The sequence below is a fragment of the Pseudonaja textilis genome, chromosome 1 (assembly GCF_049901715.1).
Source record: "Pseudonaja textilis isolate UNSWEBS1 chromosome 1, rPseTex1.2, whole genome shotgun sequence".
NCBI lineage: Eukaryota > Metazoa > Chordata > Lepidosauria > Squamata > Elapidae > Pseudonaja > Pseudonaja textilis.
The window spans coordinates 118,040,449-118,055,369 of record NC_141990.1 but is presented as its reverse complement, the minus strand read 5'-3'; the positions used below and the strand labels follow the sequence as shown (position 1 = coordinate 118,055,369).

General features: G+C 36.7%; 1 protein-coding gene across 3 annotated transcripts in view; it reads left to right on the top strand.

The window, feature by feature from the left end:
• The window catches only part of ADGRB3 (adhesion G protein-coupled receptor B3), a 517,279-nt gene that overhangs the window by 285,024 nt on the left and 217,334 nt on the right, over positions 1 to 14,921 (top strand). For all 3 annotated transcript variants that reach the window (XM_087915807.1, XM_087915799.1, XM_026695170.2), the window contains one exon: positions 6,597 to 6,640. In XM_087915807.1, the coding sequence (XP_087771933.1) occupies positions 6,597 to 6,640 (44 nt within the window). The remainder of the gene's footprint in view (positions 1 to 6,596; positions 6,641 to 14,921) is intronic.

Sequence of the window (14,921 nt, the reverse complement as noted above, 5' to 3'; positions counted from 1 at the left end):
ACTGAATGCCTAAGTGGTTCCCATGCATTGTTTGTAAACTCTAGGAAATGCTGTTTATAAATTGTTTAAATGCTGTTTATAAACTCTAGGAAATTTCCAATATGATGTATTTATTTAATTTTCATTTCATTTATTAAAATCTTTAAACTATCCAATGCCAGAAGCTCTCTGTATAGAGTTAAATATACTACAGTCCTCAACTTACAATAGTTTATTAAGTGACTGTTCAAAGTTACAATGGCACTGAAAAAAGTAACTTATGACCATTTTTCACACTTACAACCCCCTGATTCCATGATCAGAATTCGAACAATTGGCAACTGACTCATTTTTATGATGGTTGCAGTGTCCCTTGTGATCATCACCTTTTGTGACCTTCTGACAAGGAAAGTCAATGGGAATCAGATTCGCTTAACAATCATGTTACTAACTTATCAACAGCGATTCGCTTAACAATTGTGTCAAGAAAGATCATAAAATGGGGCAAGACTAACTTAACAAATGTTTCACTTAGCACCATTTGGGCTCAATTGTGGTTGTAAGTGGAGGACTACCTGTCCTTCAACAAAAGCCAGCAGATTTTTAGACTGGATTTGGCACTTTTTATCTACTTCTCAAGTGCTTCCCAAAGACCTGGGATAGGCAGATGTTGTTATTTAATAGCGTAAAAGTTTTTGTCCAGGATGTAAGCTGTTCCAAATAAAGCTGCCATTTGCAATTGACTGATGGTGATTTTATCAATGCTATTCAAGTAGGGCTCCAGATGTTTGGTAATTGCACCCATGGCACCTATTAGTATTGATTTTTTCTTTTTTTCTTTTTTTGCCACAGTCATTCTGCTCATATTTTCATGTCTTTGTATGATGTAATTTTCTCCAGTTCTTTCTCTTCTGCTGCCTCCAGGCACGACTGCCACATCTACTATCCAGACATTTCATCTTTCTTATTGACAATTGTTAAGTCTGGGATGTTAGATGGCATGTGCTTTAGGTTTTTTAGGGTTGATTAATTGGAATGGGCAGAATTTCAATACATGGCCAACTGCCCCACTGAAATAAATGGTTCATAAAATTAACTTTCCATTGGGTCATAACCTAAAATATGAACAGATCAATATAATGAGTGAAAAAATGTAGATCTTGCCTTGGAAAGGGAATGGTGAAAGGGAGAAAAGTGGATGTCATGAGAAAGAAACTCAACAATAATCTTATCTTAATTATGTCAGAAATTCTGACAGGCCTTCAAGATTCTGTTATTCTCTCTCACAACACCGAAGAAAATTTCCAGAATTTCTGCTACTTTTTTGTCTCTTGAGATTGTATGATGCATAACTTGAAGGGCCGATAGCATCAAAACAGTAAGCAGGAATGGAGGTTATAATTACAGATCACTAAACCATTTTTTGTGACCTTTCAAAGTTATAACGGCACTGAAAAAAAGTGACTTATAGCAATAGCATTTAGACTTACATACTGCTACATGGTGCTTTACACCATTCCCTGGGTGGTTTACAGATCAGCATATTGCCCCAAACAACCTGGGTCCTCATTTTACTGACCTTGTGAGGATTCAAGACTGAATCAACCTTGAGCCAGTCAGGATCGAACTCCAGGATATAGGCAGAGTTTGCTTGCAATAGTGCATTCTGACTATGGCACCACCACAGCACCTAATGATTTATGACTGTTTTTCACAACTTATGGTCATTGCAGCATCCCCACGGTCACATGATCAAAAGTCAGGTGCTTGGCAACTGATTCACATTTACGATAGCAGCAGTATCCCATGACCACCTGTTGCAACCTCCTGACAAACAAAGTCGATGGGGAAGCCAGATTTACTTAACAACTGTTAAGTAAATTTAACAACCGCAGTTATTTACTGTGTGGGGGAAAAAAGGTTGTAAAAATGGGCAAAACTTCCTTTAACAACTGTCTCACTTAGCAACAAAAATATTGGACTCAATTGTGATCATAAGCCAAGGACTACTGTGATGACCCAGGGTGAGATACAAAAGTAACAAAGTCACAAAAACAGTTGAAGTCCCTTTAATTTCTTCAACTTAGCTTTAAAGGTCCAATTATCATTGACTAGAAAAAAAAATCCCCCACAGTTACGAAAAGGAAGAACTTCCGTTAAAACTCAGAATAATATAAATTATAAATAAGAAAAAAAAAAACAGAAACCACCCTCAAGCAATTAATGAGACAAGGCAGGATAAGGGCTTGAAGACATCCACAGATATCAAAATGCACACACTGGGAAGGATGCCAGAACACAGATAAAAACTGACAGACTAGAAATATTTTCACACTTTGCTTCCAGAACTGGCCCATGTGCAGTTTGTCCTTTTAAACAGTCCTCACAGTTGCAGCCCATGAACGGGATCAAGGCCCTTTCCTCCCCCATAGACCACACTATTCACATTTCCCCCTTATCCACTCCTCCCTGTGTGCCCTAGGATGAAGAGGGCATGGGCCAGGGTCTTCCTCTGAATGACCAGCCTCCCTGTGCCCTTCCCCAGTTTCCTCCACAACCTCCAGAGCCACACTCCCACTCCCTGTTAGCTGTTCCTCCTCTCCCTTGGAGTCAGATTCTAACAGAGGCATGACAGCTACATGTATTCTAGTCCTCAAACAACAATAAGCAATTCAAATATTGTCACTAAATTAATATATATCATTACTGGGACCAATAACAATTTGTAGAACAATGGCACAGTATCATCAAGGCCAGAAGAAAGTTAGATGAACTTGACCATGACCTCTTAACAGGCCTTTTTTCCATTTTTCCCCCTTTTATTGAATTTTTCAGAAATTTAGTGACAAAAAGTATGGCTTTTTGTCGCACCTTGAAAATGTTTGTCAGTTTCATTCTGGCAGCACAAGATGAAAGGTGTTAATTGACTCTTGACTTCGTCCACTTTTCTACAGTATAATAACTATAGTATTAGCTGAAGGACTGGAAGCACTGACAAGACAGAAAGGCAGTAACAGTCTTATCAATAATATTTTAGAGGAACTGTTGTTTTCTTTTGGCTGGTTTTAGATCTGGTAACCTGAGATTTGAAATATGAAAGGAAAGAGAGTTTATTTCAGCAAAAAACTTCAGAAGCGCTCCAAAGATCCATCAATATAAAAGGGAAAATGCATTGAGGATAGTGCTAACATTCCATTAAAAATAGACTGCATAGTTGTTTGGATTTAAATTTTACATGTTTATGTAAATTAGCAGTGCTACCCTCAATATATATATTGAAAGTAGCACTGCCAATTAATCAGTATCTTTTTTTTTCAGTATGCTAATTTCATGGTTTCTTTTTTATTTTTCGCTACAATAATTCACCAAAATTTAAGACAAGATAGTAATTGTTGTAATTAAAATGGCTTTATCTTTGAACCCTGCAGTTAATTTTAATCAGGTGAAGACAATTTTGTTTCAGCTGCAGACCTTGAATGTTGTACATTAATGGCTCACAAAGTACAGAAGTTAATGTTACCAGTTTAATCATTTAATTAATTAATTAATTCTCCAATCAAGGAGTAAAATCCTGAACTTTTATTCAAATGTTCTTTTCTCATATTGTGCTAATAACTATGCTCCATCATATGCAATTTCTGTTCTATGTGGTTTAATGTGAGAGTTGTGGCCAGATGAATATCAGGGGCTTAAAGTATTTTAAAAGTCATTGTTTTAGTGAGAATCCTGTTTAAGTGAAGAAGCAAGGTGTGCAAGGTATTGTGTCCTAGGATGAATGTCAAACCAGTGGGCTTTCTTTAAAGAACACCTACCTTTCAGGGTGGCTCAACTATTTTGATGCACCTATTCCTCCAAAAAGAAGAAATCAAAGTGAAAAATATTACTGTTTTAGAAAAATTTGTAGATCCTGGTGATTGATTTTTGCACTTATTACTAGGATGCCAATGGCAATTTCTCACCAAAACTGGACTTGAAATCAGAATTAAAAGGGTATAAATACTCATGCTGCAATATAATTTCATATTTCTAGCAAGAGCTCACAATGCACTGCTTCAAACTATCAGCCAGATTTTATTTATATTATGTTATGTTATGTTATGTTATGTTATGTTATGTTATGTTATGTTATGTTATGTTATGTTACGTTAATATATATATATATAGATTCTGCCGAAACGTTGCTACAACTTTAAAAGCACAGCTACTATGACGTGGGAAAATACCCGAACAAAGACGAATGCCATACATATATATATATATATATATATATATATGCGCGCACACACACACACACACACACACACACACAGTTTTTATTTTAGAAAAATATCATGTTGTGAACATCCAATATCATTTTCGAGGGCCCCAAGAATGGCCCCTGTAACACCAGAGTTCCATGAGCTTCATTGGTTACCAGTCTACTTCTGGATAAAATTCAAGGTGTTGATAATCATCTTTAAAACCCTTCATGGGATTGGTCCAGATTACTTGAGGGACCTTCTCAACCCACTGGGATTGGCCCATACCACTCAAGCCAGCAGAGGAGGCATGCTGCGGGTCTCTCAGCTCGAATATTCCAGTTGGGGGGGGGTCCATGAGGAGGGCCTTATTTGCTGTTGCTCCTGCACCCTGGAACATCTTGCCCCCTGGCCCCAACCCTCCTATGTTTTTGTAAAGGCCTAAAGACATGGCTCTGGGAAACACAATGGAGCTGGTTGATTGATTAATAACAGATCCCATGTCCCTTTGGTTTTAAAGTTGATGTGTTTGATAAATATACCATTTACCTCTCTAAAAAGGTACTTCTCATTTCTGTTTAATGACATACTAATTTTTACTGTCATACTTTTAAAAAAGTAACACAGGGATAATCTTACTTAATCCCATAATATACTAACAGGAATTCTCAAAGAGATGCTTGATAATATTTCTACAAGTATCTTATAAAATAGGTGATATTATCTTTCTAGAGCCAGTTTGGTATAGTGGTTAAGGCATCAGGTTAGAAATAGGGAGAGTGTGATTTCTAATCCATCCTTAGGCACAAAGCCAGCTGAGTGACCATGAGTCAATCACTTTCTCTCAGCCCTAGGATGCAAACAATGGGAAACTACTTCTGAAAAACTTTGCTTTTCTGCAAAGTTTCTGTAGGGACTTGTCCAGTTAGTCTCCAAGAACCGGCCATGATTCTTTCTAGTGTAAGTGGACTATATATCTAAATAGCTTGCGTTAATGCCACTTTATATAAGATTCAAAGTAGCAACATCCTGGCATGCTACTGAAACAGACATTGAAATATCTTAAGAATTTCTTCTTAAATACATGATAGCATCATCAAATATGATCATGCCAATAATCTGCTGCATATTGACACATACACCCAATTTCACTCTGATCACAATATATACAATTTCAGATATTGTGTGAGTTAATGGATGGCATATACATCCATTCGTACATATAATTAGTAAAATTATTTTAATTATATACATTCTTTAAAATGAACAATATGTAATTGGATCTTCCTGGATCCAACACAGCAAGGAAATTATTTCTTTTTCCAGTTTAGTTTTTTAAAGAACAATCTTATCTCAATAGTGTAGGCTATTATTTAAAGTTTTCAGTGTGAAACTAGGGAAAAGTATACTATGCTGTCAGATTTGGTTAGACACATTTCTAGCTTAGACCCCTAATTATTTTGCTCTCTGTTTATCTAATGTCAGAATGACATGCTTGGGGGTTCATGTCTTGTTTTCATATAAACTAATGAAACACTTGTTAAAAAGGTTAGTCTGATTGGCTTTTGTGTGTATGCTGTTTTATCATAGTGGCCTTTCCAATGCAAGCATAGGGGAAAAAAAGGCTCAACAACTTGAGTATATTGGGTATAAAAAGTGGCAAAGTGTTTTCATGTTTGTTTTCAGCATTCTAGATCAGACTGACCTGGACTTTATAAATGGAGCACTCTATAAAGTTGTTTATACATAGCTTCTGGAGAGTGTTTTTTCTTTTTTAGCTGATTTCTTCATAGTGACAAAGTAAGCTGCTTCAATCTATCTGGAAGAAGGCCATCCTAACCCTAACCCTAACCCTAACCCTAACATTTAAAGGAGGAAGCGGAAGTTGATTTTTCATGGAGTATTATATGTTTGTAGTACAACATATGAAGCAATAAAGTCAATAGAACAAAAGAAAGCAGTCTTCGAATGGCAATGCAGTTGAAATATGACAACTGGTCAGAAGATTATTTGTAAATTATGAAGCAATGTGAGAAGATAAATTAGGATAGCCTCATAGATCTCATGATGAATGGCAGTGGTTCAGCAAAGATTTATGATCCTAACTTCAGACAAAGTAAAACAAACTATATTATATGTGAACATGTGCAAATTAAACTTCTGGAATGAAGAGAAGCTTGGAATAATTGTGAATGGATTCACAGAACTAGGAATCTAATTCAGTTCTTATGCTCATTTAAATCACAGGGTGCAGAATTCTTTGATATAAAATGCATGACATTGTATATATTTGTATGTTTGTATATGTTCATATGTATGTATGTATGATACATCTCTGAGTAAAGAATAATTTTAATGGATATTCTCCCACTTTTTCAGGGCACATTGAATCCCTATTGCACATTATGGGATGACTCCAGAATGTAAGTAACAAATGTTTATTGCTCTTATTTGGGATTTATATTTCCAAATTACATCAATATCTAGGTAGAGATTAAAAGACATGATTATGATATGCAGCAATGTGTGCTGAACATGAACTTAAGTACTGTATATAATTATGCTGATATAGTGCTGTGCTAATTTCAAGACCGTGTTTTTACATTATATATTGCCACTGGAAAACCAGATGTTTAACCAATCTACCCACTTTCATTCTGGCATTGATTAGTTAATACCTTATTATAGTCAAGGGTCTCTGACGGTCTCTTGGTATGCATGGAAATCGTTACAGAAACATGATTCCAATATGACTCCTAGGATTAAATGCTTGTATGTACTATTATTGCAAGAGATCATGCTAGGCAACATATTCTGAGTACATTGTCAAATTTTGGGGCAACAAAGGATATGTGTGTGTGTGTATAGAAAGTGTGTGTATATGTTTGTGTATTATTTATTGTGTATGATGAAATGGAGCCAGTTAATCATTTAAAGCTATTATTCTAGCAAAGATAGTTGTGTCACTGTTCAAAAAAACCCTCGATGAAATTTATATTGATAAGAAATTGTCCTGATACGATAAAGGAAATGTATGTGTATTTCTACCCTGCATGATTAAAAATAGTCAATTGTACAAGGTTTTCCTCATGAGGTCTATTTGGCTGTATTTCTAAGTACATTTATTGTAGAGTAATTCAAGTGAACATAGTAGGCTATACTTTTAACTGAGCATAGTTTGCATTGTTATGCATACTGTTTTGAAAATATTCTCCATTAAAGCAATTGTTTTCAGTCAGGCACATGCAAGTTTGTACTATAAGAAGATTAACATTGGGGGATACATTTTAAATAACTGAGCAAAGATTATATGATTGTATCCCTTGAATTATAGGTACCCTTAGTCTTCCTATTGCTTTGTTGAACCATATCTATCTCTATCTATCTATCTATCTATCTATCTATCTATCTATCTATCTATCTATCTTTCTATCTATCGTCTATCATCTACCTATTTACTTATCTACCTATCTACCTACCTAATTTACTGTATATAGCCGCCCAGGCAACTCTGCAGTGTACAAAAAACCCCAAATCCTAAAATCATTATTCTTGCAAGCCTCTTTTGAGGGGATAGTTTTGATCAAAAATAACTCTTAAAATGAAATAAAAAGGGATTCTTCAGTTACTTTCTGAAGTTTTTTTACAAAGTAAAATTAAACACATACTTATTCATCACATTATACAACAAATTATTTGTAAGCATTTCTTAAGGTATCTCCGACATATGGGACTGAACATAATTATGCTTGTATTTTAGAGACTTCTCTTTTCCCATTATCAGGTATTCAAAATATGGGTTCTCTGTATTCCAGTGACAAACTTACAAGTGTAAAAGAATCAGTGTGAAGTAGATTTTAAGAGAAAGAATGAGATTGAACAAAAATAGCATTTATGCACTGTTATTTTCCTTTGTGCAGGTAAACATTTCTATGTCAGAAATGATTGCATCCCGCCAGTTTAATTGTGCTAAAAGCTGTGAACATCGAAGAAGCATTTGAATCTTTTTGCACATGTTTTATAATGATTACTGTAATTGTTCCACAGTACTCATCACTATTTAAGGCAACATCAGTGATTCCCAAGGCATAGAACAGAGGTCTTCAAACTTGGCAACTTTCAGACGCATAGCTGGCTGAGGAATTCTGGAAATTGAAGTCCACAAGTCTTAAAGTTGCCACGTTTGGGGACCCCTGACAGAATATGGTTAGACTCTCTATCCTAGTTCATCGAGATATAAGTGTATTATTATCTCTGTTATAAGTGTATTATTCATGTCAGTGCCATTGCACCTGGTTTCCTTTCATATTTCATGCTTTCTCTACCATATTGCAGAGGAAGGATGCATTTGTCAGTAATACATTTTTAGGAATCCTCAAAAATGACTTATGGCAGGAAAGTACTTCAAATCTCAGGTACAGTGAAATATTTCAATGGTAGTTTAAATGGCTGTTCCTAAAGCTGCCTAAAGATTTCCAATAATAGAAACAACCCAATGGGAAAGGCATTAGTCATCAGAGACTATAGTATGTGGGATCAGAAAAGATGGATGCTACCATTTGTTATGCGCCTGTAATTTACAACATGACTACCACCACTGCAGGTTGCTGAAGCAGTTCATTTTTTCTACTGTCTTAGAGTTAAGCAGATCACCTACAAGAGGTCAGATAAGGATCCTTTTTCTTCCATCACATCTTGCTGCTGCTTTTTCACTAAATTTGTGAATGTAGGGAAATAATCTTAGCAAAACTTGTTTATGTTTCTTTACCATTTTTCCTCTGCAATGATCTCATGAATGAGTATTTTAATCTATTTGATTATCTAACAGAATCTGTATTCGAACACTGTAGATCTTAAATCATAGTAAAAGTTCCCAATGTACTGGAATGGGAGGATATCTATTTTACTTTCATTTATTTATATTCCACATTGTTGAACCTGCCATAACTTAAATCTCTGACTAGAAATGATCCTTGGCTCCATTTGTTGAGAAAGCTATAGTTTATTAGAGGTCAAGTACATTTCAGTATTGCAAAGCCAGAACTGAGAATCATGCGCCAAAACTCCTAAGTTCTACTTTTCCCTCCCTTAACTATTTCCCATTGCCCACCTCAGTGTAACCAATCAGGTTCACACAAGATGCTTTCATAACAGTCAGTCCAAGCACAGTTTGGCATGCGGCTCCCTCCTTCTTCCAGCTGGGTGACCTTGAGGCAGCGTCTCAAGGAGATACATCACTTATTTCCGTATTCCCAAGCATCCCAGCCTTCATTGCCCTTCCCCACAATTCATGGCAGTCTGTCACGGCATAGCAGGGAAGCACAAGCTAGCATAAGGTGGCAGGACTCTGGGCAGTGTACAATAAAACATTATATACATTGTATAAAAACTAAAAATTTAAATACACATACACATGTTGAAATATAACATGCAACATTGTGCTATTCAGATATGTTTCTTGGATTCCATCACCCATAGATAAGTTTAAATTCTATTCTATATAACATCAGACTTTTCCATACATAGCAGACTGAAATTATGAACCACTCTTTAAAATTATATAAGCTTGGGTTATCTTTATGTCTTGAAAACAAAAACATTTTTGTTTGGGTAAATTGCATCTTGTTCTGGGCAGCTATTAGGTACAAATGCAGATAGATATAATATATTATTAGTAAGAATTCTGGCTTACTCATTGCTCTCTCCAAAAAATTGCAGAAAGTATAAATTGCTTCTTGTATAGAAGTTCCTGAATTAAACAGCTGTAACCTAAAGAGTTTGTGATACAGCTGAACAGCCGTATTTCTATCGTATCACATTGAAAGACTGTGCATTGTTATAAATCACTCAACAACCAGAGTAAAGAGTAAGTAGAAGAAGATTGTCCTTTTTTTCCTTTCTTTTTTAAGACAGCGACAGCAGTAAAGTTATGTTTTTCCATCCTCATTGCATCTTCAGTGAAATTTCAGATCAATGAAGAAACGAATACATCTCAGTCTCAGAATACATTAGAACCACTAGAGGCTCACAATGACAACTTTGCAAGACATTTTGAGGATAAAGTAGTGAGAGTCCCTGTGAACTTGGCATCTTCACTGACAAAATCTGCATAATTTAAACGAGAAGGGAATTTTTTTTCTCAAAAAGATCTGAAAGCATGAAGTAGGCTTGCCCTGTGGCCAATCAGATTCTAGCTTTTAGTGAATTAGATGTTAGAATGAAGCAGTATTCCCTATCTTATATTCACATTGCTGTAGTAACATGCAAAGGAACAGAAATGAACCGCAGTTTGCTGCTTATGAAGCAGTTTCTCCAGCTGTTGCTGATTGCCTTTTGAGCCATACAGTACACACACACAGCCATAACTTCAGTTCTTTTGTGGTGGGAATCATTACCTTCTTGTCTGCTCTCATTTTCATCTTTGCCACCATGCCATCATTATACTTCCGCTATTTTAGTTATAGTGGCCCGTACAGTGGTGGTATTCTACTGGTTCAGCCCGGTTTTGCCGAGCCGGTAGCAGTGATGAGCAGCGAAGACCAAACCGGTTCTCTCTGCCACTCTGCTGTTGGGCCCACCCGCCCACCCGGGCTCCTGTTCTCACCTTTATCCTCTGAATTTGAAGTGCAGCTGCTTTGCATGGCACAGAAGAGTGCCGTGTGGCAGCTGCTGAAGTGACTGGGAGAATGCAGGCTTGCAGGAGGCGAGTTAGAACACCTCTGCACCTGCGCAAAGTCCACGTTTGGCATGCGTGTGCACTCAAAGTGTGTGCATGCACACAAAGCATGCCTACCAAGCCATGCCCACTGAATCGGTGGTAAAAATATTTGAATCTCATGGGCCCGTACACTGTTCTTGCTATGCTTTGTCAGGTTACAAACATAACAAACAGCACAATCCCCATTTCATAGCTGCCCTGTTTCAGATGTTAACATGGGAGAAACAGTAATACAGTACAGGTAGTCCTCAACTTACAACAGTTCAATTAGCAACAGCACCAAAAAAATGTGACTTATAACCATTTTTCATGGTTACAATCTTTGCAGCATCCCCATGATCATGTGACCAAAATTCAGACATTTGTCAACTGGTTCGTATTTATGACCGTTGCAGCATCCCGGGGGGTCATGTGATCCCCTTTTGTGACCTTCTGGCAATCAAAGTCAATGGGGAAGCCAGATTCACTTAACAACCAGGTTACTGACTTATCGACTGCAGTGATTCACGTAACAACTGTGGCAAGAAAAGTTATAAAATGCAGGAAAACTCACTTAACAAATGTCTCACTTAACAACAGAAAATGTAGCTTCAATTGTGGTCGTAAGTCAAGGACACATGTTTGTCCCTATGGAACATTACGTCTCCAGCCCCCCCTGCCCTCCATCAGAGCATCTGCAGTGTGACTACCTTTATGAGACAACCCAGGTGTAAAACACAGCACACAGAGATGCAGATAATAACAGTGATTTATATACTACTGTTATATACAGACAATACACATGATAGGCAAAATACCTTTACAAGCAAGCTTTCTTCTTCTTAACACACAGGGAACTTCTGCACTGAATACTGGTCACAAGGAAAGAGAATCACGCCCTCTAATGGCTGCCTATTATATACACACCTCTTAAAGGAATCTTTAATCTCCAGTCTTAAAGGGAAATGCTCATGATATGCTGAATCACTCTTGTTACATCAGCCTACATCTGGCAGCTATTCACTGCTGGTCAGTTTTTAAATCATAATATCTTAACACCCGCTCTCTCCTGCACTGGTGGGATTCAAAATTTTTTACTACACTTCTGTGGGTGTGGCTTGGTGGGTGTGGCAGGGGAAGGACACTGTAAAATCTCCAGTCAGAGGTGGTCTTTGCCGGTTCTCCGAACTACTCAAAATTTCCGCTACCAGTTCTCCAGAACTGGTCAGAACCTGCTGAATACCACCTCTGCTCTCCTGGCCTTTCAGAAAGGGATGGAAACTTGGCTCTGCAGTCCTTCTTGCCACTGCCAGAGGAGTATGCAACCATAGGGCTGGTGAGCACTCAGTAAGCCCTCTTCCACCTTTTAATTTTAACATTAATCTGGCTCTTGTTCAATTTTAAATATTGTTTTTATGTTTTAGTATTTGATATGTATGCCTCCCAGGGTTCCTCTGTGGGAAGTTGGGCAGTTTTAAACTTGACTAAATAAGTAAATAAGTAACCAAGCAAGCAAACAAATATATAAATAAATTTCTGAAGAAAATGAATAATAAAGAAAGTTCTAAAGTTATCCTCAGGGGCATTCAAAGCTGCATGGCAAAACAAGCAGAGTAACAATAATACCTAATTTAATTATTGGTGCGGGTTGTGTCCCTGCACTTTGTGCCGCTGACTATGGTGTTAAAAAAAGAAAGAAATAATTTTTCAACCGATAAACAGAAACTGGAGTCACCCAGAGAAAATGAATTGAGAAGTGACCCAAACAGTTATGTAACAACACCAATTTGTACCTATAAAAATGGCATGCACACGGCATGTACTGTCCTGCTGTTTGTATTATAGCATTTCACTAGATCTGCCTTAGTTTTTAGTCTAGATTTGGAGTGCGCAACTTTGGGCCATCATGTAGATTTTTAGCAGCATGCTGATGCCAACTTTCCCCTTCAAAATGGTTAAAATAAATTTGATTTTATTTCAGTGTGTTGTTATGTTACTAGGTTAGTCACCTTCAAGTCTTCACAGCCCAATGGATATAATTTTTCCAGAATTGTCTGTCAATAAAAAATAGTTAATATGATTATGTTCTCTGTCTTTAATAATTTTCCTCTTCCATGGCATTAAAAATTATAATTTGGGAGCCAGTATAGTGTAGCAATTAAAATATTGGACTTGGACATAGATCAATTAATTACCTTAATAATAAATCTTATCTTTTGCACTCAGGATGACCAACCACAAAATTATGCTATGGAGGTCAAATTAAGAGACTGTAATGTACATCATCTTGAGTTTCCAGGGAAAAAGTGGCAAATAAATGCAATAAAAAAACTGAAAGAAGTTCTGGAAATGAGACTTAAAGTTATAACAAACATAACCTGTTTTCAGTGATGCCAGTTATGGGAAAAGCTGTCCTAGAATTCATTTGGTATGGAAATATGGTTAGAGATAAGTTTTCAACCTTCATCACAGTGCCTTCATCACAGCGTTAGGATATGGAATCATTCGCTGAAAATAAAACTGGGCGTATTCAGGATCAATTAAAGGAACTCCTTTAAACAAAAATAGTGAACTTTTGAATATGCCATCCAATGACAGCTTGAAAAGGGACCTAGTTAGTCTCCTATCATTAAATACCAAATGCTAGAAAGCAAGATACCATTCTTCAGTCTTCTATGTTTGTTACTTCCTGAATGTATCCGTAGTCTTTGTAGAACATAGAAGACTGGAGTAAATGGCCATTAGGTTGACCCAGAAAGACTCCTATCTATAGAAATTCTCAATAATCCATGTCAGGGTTGTCCCAAGGGAGCTTTACAAAAGACAACTGGGCTTTCTTTCTTTTCATCCAAAAAGCAGAACTGAAGAAGCTTTTTGGATGAGAAGTGAAATATTTCAAAAAAAAAAAAAAAACCCAAAGAAGTCCAGTTGCCTTTTGAAAAGCACCTTTGGGGAGGAACAGCAAGACTCTTCTTCTATAAGAATTTTTATTTTCTTTTGTTAATCCTGTGTCAAACATCACATGCTAGTTCTGCCCTGAATCATTGGGCTAATGTGTTGTTTATCCTGAGAGCAGATTCTAACTTTTAGCAGAAATACTGTATATATTTGGGAACATAAGAGCCAGTTTCACCTTGTGGTTAAGGCACCAGGTTAGAAACTGGGATAGTGTGAATACTTGTCCCACTTTAGGCATGAAAGCTGGCCGAGTGACTTTAAGTCAGTTGGTCAAATCCTGTCACAACCAAAGGATAAACATTAAGTTGATTTGAAAATACTAGGAAGAAATGTATAGAAAGAGAGAGAGGAAAAAGAGAGTACACCTTTGTATTCTCTCAGAATTGAATTTCTAAGGAAAAGACTATTGGGTTTGGTGTTTTTTTTTCTCCTTCTTAATAGCTGGAGCAGTGTAAGTTTCATTTAGCATATTGCACCTTCTGGTCCTAGGCAGATTTGTCTCTGTCAGCATACTGCTGGCAGAATCATTCTAAACAGTTTTTGATGAGCCTGCAGAGCATTCAGAAGAAGGAGGACAAGGAGAAGAAGCTTAAAGACTCAGCTACTATCTCCTGAAAGCAGAATCATATTAACTTACAATTAGTAAATAGAACCAGTTTTGTTGCTGCTTGGCACAACTTTAATACGAAGTATGAATGAAAAATGGAAAAGTTTTTTTTGTGTGTAAACTAAATCATGTATAAATAGAAGACAACCAATCAACACTTAGACAATGACTATTTCTAAAAATAATTATTTACTTTTATAATGCCCTATTTTAGCAGTGTCCATACTGCTCTGATTTGTATTAACTATGTGAACGTCAGGCACCAGGGAAATCAGAAGATCCAGGCAGTTCGAATGGATATAAATATTTATTTATTGCAAGTTTAACCTCTCTGAACAACTAACATTCAAAGCAATTTGGCAGTAGATAAGACTCAAAGGAATTCAAGGCGGGCTGGACTTAGATCTCTTGTGAGTACAAAGGGACTCAGGACTGATGATGT